A 4,847-nucleotide genomic window follows, 5' to 3' on the forward strand; every position below is an offset into this window, starting at 1 on the left:
TATGTATAAAGTTTTGTGCCAGGAAACATAACTTGATTAGCAGCTAATGTTCCTTGCAGGGAGCCCATCAATCTTCATCACGGCCCTGCCCTCCCCTTGTGCTGAGTGTGTATTTGGACAAGTGTAGTTGGTTTATGTAGATAGTGAAAAAATATAATAAACATGTAGATTAAACCCCTTTTGAAGCTAGCAGTATTAAATGGCATGATTTAGTGCAGAATGAAGGACTGATTCCATATGAAATGAGAGTGATGACACTTTCCAAGACTGGCTCCATTTCTCTCACTCTATTTGACCCCACACTGATTCATCAAGCCTGGCCAACTCAGTCTCAAATGAATTATGGTGGGGAGATTCAACTTTGATTCAGAGAGCTATGCGTGTGAACCACACAGTAAACCCTACACTATATAATATATATGCCTCACTACACCACCATTCACCCCTAGAAATCATCTCATCCATATATCTTCCCTGTCAGCCCTTCATTTTACTACTGCAGTGTTGTTCCGCTGAATGATATCATGGAGAATATTCCTCATAGATGGTCTGACTATTGGTTAGTTAGAGGAAAGAGAAGCCAACAGTTGATTTTAGGGGTTACTAAATCTAAACAATTCAGTGAACTGACTTGAATACCTACACTTTAGGTCTAAAAAAATAAAAAAGACATCGAAAGACCAGTGTTTCAGTCTAAAATGGTGCACTATTGCAACTGATCTGGTTGTTATTAGAGGGTAGATGAGTAATATATTAAAGAAAAAAATGTACCTCATTCAGAGAGATTTCAGATTTGTTTACCATTAAAATAAATAAGAATGAGAGGACTGCCACTTGGGTCTGAAGCCCAAATTAGGATCATTTTTCTACTCAAACGCTTAGAAGGGTCAACAGACTCTTATTCATCATTTATTTGTGTGTAATGCCTTAGAAATAGAGATCAGAGTGCAGAACAGTTAAACCACTGGGTGGCACTAGAACATTCAGCCATCCTGTTGTGGTTGTGTCTCGAGATCCTTACTTTCTCCAATTATTAACTAACTTTACAGTTGTTGGTTGAAGAGTTTGCGCTACAGACTAGAAATTACTTATAATATATGCTGACATTATAAGTCTCAGTAGTCATGATGTTAGGGAGTGGTATCTCAGACCAGTAGAAGTGTGTTTAAATGTGAACTGAACATAGTTTTCAGTCATTTACTTAGGCTGCGTTTAGACAGGCAGTCCAATTCTGATCTTTTTTCTACTGATTGGTCTTCTGGACCAATCACATCAGATGTTTTTACATCAGACCTTTTTCAGAGCTGGTCTGATTGGTTAAGACAATTAGTGAGACAAAAATCTGAATTTGTCACAATAATTCAATCAGAATAACATTGAGATGGATGTTCTTCATATTTTTATTAAATGCTTGAAATTTAGGAAAAAATAACCATTTTGGTGCACCGCATTAATTTGAAGAAATTCTTATAAACAAAAGATATTGTTTCAGATGCTTAGTTCTTGTTTGTTGAGGATCCTCAGTTTAGCAGAGCCACAGTATCTTACAGAAAGTGCTACAGAATCCGTCAGTAGAGTTGAAGACTAAATGTGCTGATGACTGTTTGAGCTGAGCAGGCTAGGGAATGAAACCCCTTTTTCTCCTCAAAAGGTTTGCAGCATGACGTTTTATTTACACATCTGACCAAAAGAATCCTATACACAGGAAATGCTTGTGATTGTGAGTTCCTCTCCTCAAATGTGGGGAAGTTTATTTATTTCCACAGGCATTCCTGATTTGCACTCTCAAGGTCTGCAGTGAGGGTTTCAGAGGAGTATAAATTTAAGCTATATTTAGAAGTGGGAGTTTGGGCTAAGAGTTTTCATGATTATGTTGTCAATAACGCTCTGATTTCATGCAGGTGTCATAACAAAACCCTACAAACCCACTGCTTATTTATGCGACTGTATACAGTATGCAACTTTACAGTTCAATACCATAACAACTTTCATTCACTGTAAATCACATAGTGACCTCAAGGAAACAGATGGCAATGCTCTGGTTGATACAGTATTTGTGTTAACAGTACTTTTTGCAATGGGAAATTTGATCAACTGATAAACAAATGTATGTTTACTGGTGCCCATAGCTCTAATCCTGATGCAATAGGCCTATGTACTGTGGGTCATGAACAAGTTTAACTCTTCCCAACAGAATTTAGGCTATTACTCCAAGGTGTAAGTCTGTATGAGGAAGAGCATTGAAGACTGGCTGCAGGGCTATACCGAAGAATGCATGACCAAATGTAATGATCTTTAAGTTTTATAGGCTAAGATTGAATGTGTTTAACTGCAATGTCCTCAATTTACTTTTGTCAATTTTCATAGAATTAAATCAAGCTGATGTGCAATGTATTATTTTAGTTTATTACGTTTTGTTTTTACATTCAAGATGGAAAAAGAGAACTTTGTAAAATTATATTTATTTTCAGATACCATAAAGCTACCACTTTAACATTGAAATGTAACACCGGAGGATCAGCACAGAATATAACTCACACAACAGTGAAATGGCAGGCACTCCGATGACAAGCTCAGAGCTACTACATATAAAACCCACATTTTAATAAACATTTACATTTACTAAAACAACATCCGTATACTCGTGAGGGCCTTTCGTCAAATGCAAAGGTATTTTACGCGCACCTGCTCATGGGTAGTGAAGGTAGCCTAATAATCATAATCATAAATGTATTCATAATTGGTTAATCGTTATAGTGCTGATAGGCTCTTGATCAGATGGTTGTAGAAGTCCAATTATGAATATCATATTCTCTCTTCCCACTGCACGAAAATGGTGACACTCGTGCGTAATATCTTTAGATGTTCCCATTATATCACATCACCTCGCCTATTTGAAATGTAGAACTTTCTCAGGGCAGGTGAATGATAAGTAAGAGCAAAGAGGAAATTCCATCTGGTACAGCTGGTGCGTGCGTGCACTCAAGATAACAGACGGATTGAATGTATGACTTTGGGGGTCCAAACCCGTCTGTGCTGTCACACCAACGCTGCTTTTGTGCATTTGGTTTCCTTTTTTTGATAAGATACTGTCTATGCTAAAACATTTTGATTTGTCCGTTGCTCTGCTTGGGACAGTGGGTATAATGTCCTTTGTTCTGCACAGAATAGATGAATTCAAGTTCACCGCGCAACCGGACAGGACAGGAGACCCGTTCTCCCTCCCATCAAATGCTAGTATGCTGCTGTCTGGTTCAACGTCGTGGAGGGAAGACGCTCCTGAAAGATGTGCTGCGTCCAACCAGACCCTGTGGTCCTGAACCGGTATGCACCTTGGACCGAGGCGCGCGTCAGTGGATTGACTGCCGTAAATGTCCTGCGTGGATTCAATTTGGATTTCATTGTGCACATTTAATTTTGGGCCATGTACAGACCCACTTTGCTGCATGCCAACATTGTTGAACTCACCAAGAACATATTTGAAATCTGAACATTTCTCATAATGTCTATGCTGTTGATCCATCTCTGTGCCCACCACAGCCCTCTCTCCAGCGGACACTGGCCTACTCATCCTCCTACGGTAAGCATCAGCTGGAAGTTTAGACCCGGCCGGGTTCGAGGAGAGCGGACCCCTGTTCCTCTTGTGAGTCGTTTTGGACTCTGCAGTCTCTTGACCCTTTAGTTTTCTCTTCCTCCGTCTATAGTTCCCGTGGTCGAACATGTCCAAACACTTGGTGTCCAAAGTCCAGTAGCTGCCTTTGCCGGGCCGGCCCTTCTCTCTCGGTACCTTGATGAAACAGTCATTTAGAGAGAGGTTGTGACGGATTGAGTTCTGCCAGCCCTGCTTGTTGTCATGGTAAAAAGGGAAGTGGTCCATGATAAACTGGTAAATGCCGCTCAGCGTTGCGCGCTTCTCTGGCGCGCCCTTTATAGCCATTGCGATAAGTGCAATGTAGCTGTACGGAGGTTTTTGCGGAGGTTCCTGCCGATTCGGGACGAAACCCAAAGCGGGAAGAATGGTACCACCGTCGCCTCCATATAAGTAAATCAAGGAGGAATTGGAGAGATTGAGCGCCGAGGGTGGCACTCCAAGCTGCGGCACTCTGCTGTGGTACAGGCTCATGACGCTGGAGCGCTATTTGCTTCCCAAGGAAACTTTAGCCCGTAGAGAGAGCTGCTCTTGGAATGACGGGCTCCCGCTACGTCCCTGCCTCATGAGTCTAAAAATGTTAAATAATTGTTGTACGTTTGCTGTTTTATGTTGACTTTGCACTGGAAAATAAATGTTCGATCATAAACACTCGTTGTGTTTTCAGCCCACCCACATTAATTAAAATTTCATTGCCGAAAGCGGCTCTCTCCCGCGTGTCCCCTGCGTACCAGCCAATGGTGTGCTTGGTTATTCCCTCATTTGTTTATAGAATTAGTCTGTTGATAAGTCTGCCCACCCAAGTTGAATCAAGCTGTGTTTATTTGGAAAAATTTCCGGGCACCCAATACATAAACGCACTGATCTGATGTTTGAAATATCACGTCCACCCTTGACGCTGAAAGTTGCTCACACAGAGAGAACAAGCAAACGGCCGAGTTCTTTCTGGACGTTGCTGTGGGTTACTTGAAATGAAAACAAAGAGTATAAAAGAAAAATAACTTAAACAATTGTCTTTTAACTCAAGTTGTGTCAGACCCCCCTACATTAGGAATAAAAAAAGAGAGAAGGTATAGCCTATAATTTACACATTTAATCCCCAAACCTGCATGGTGTCAATAGGCACAGCTTTTATTTCATTTATAGCAATACATAAAAATATACTTTAGGTAATTGTTTTATAATAGAGCATATCCCT

At 40.6% G+C, this 4,847-nt stretch overlaps 1 protein-coding gene across 1 annotated transcript; it reads right to left on the reverse strand.

Annotated features, from left to right (window-relative positions):
- Positions 1 to 2,385: 2,385 nt before the first annotated feature.
- On the reverse strand, positions 2,386 to 4,640 carry foxl1 (forkhead box L1). The gene has a single exon (XM_029757842.1). It carries the CDS (start codon positions 4,121 to 4,123, stop codon positions 2,891 to 2,893), a length of 1,233 nt encoding a protein of 410 aa, XP_029613702.1. The 5' UTR covers positions 4,124 to 4,640; the 3' UTR covers positions 2,386 to 2,890.
- Positions 4,641 to 4,847: the final 207 nt, after the last annotated feature.

Source organism: Salmo trutta, chromosome 7 (assembly GCF_901001165.1).
Source record: "Salmo trutta chromosome 7, fSalTru1.1, whole genome shotgun sequence".
NCBI classification, from domain to species: Eukaryota; Metazoa; Chordata; class Actinopteri; order Salmoniformes; family Salmonidae; genus Salmo; species Salmo trutta.

Coding starts and splice junctions, on each gene's coding strand:
- foxl1 (XM_029757842.1), bottom strand. CDS start 4,123: ATGAGCCTGTACCACAGCAGAGTGCCGCAGCTTGGAGTGCCACCCTCG.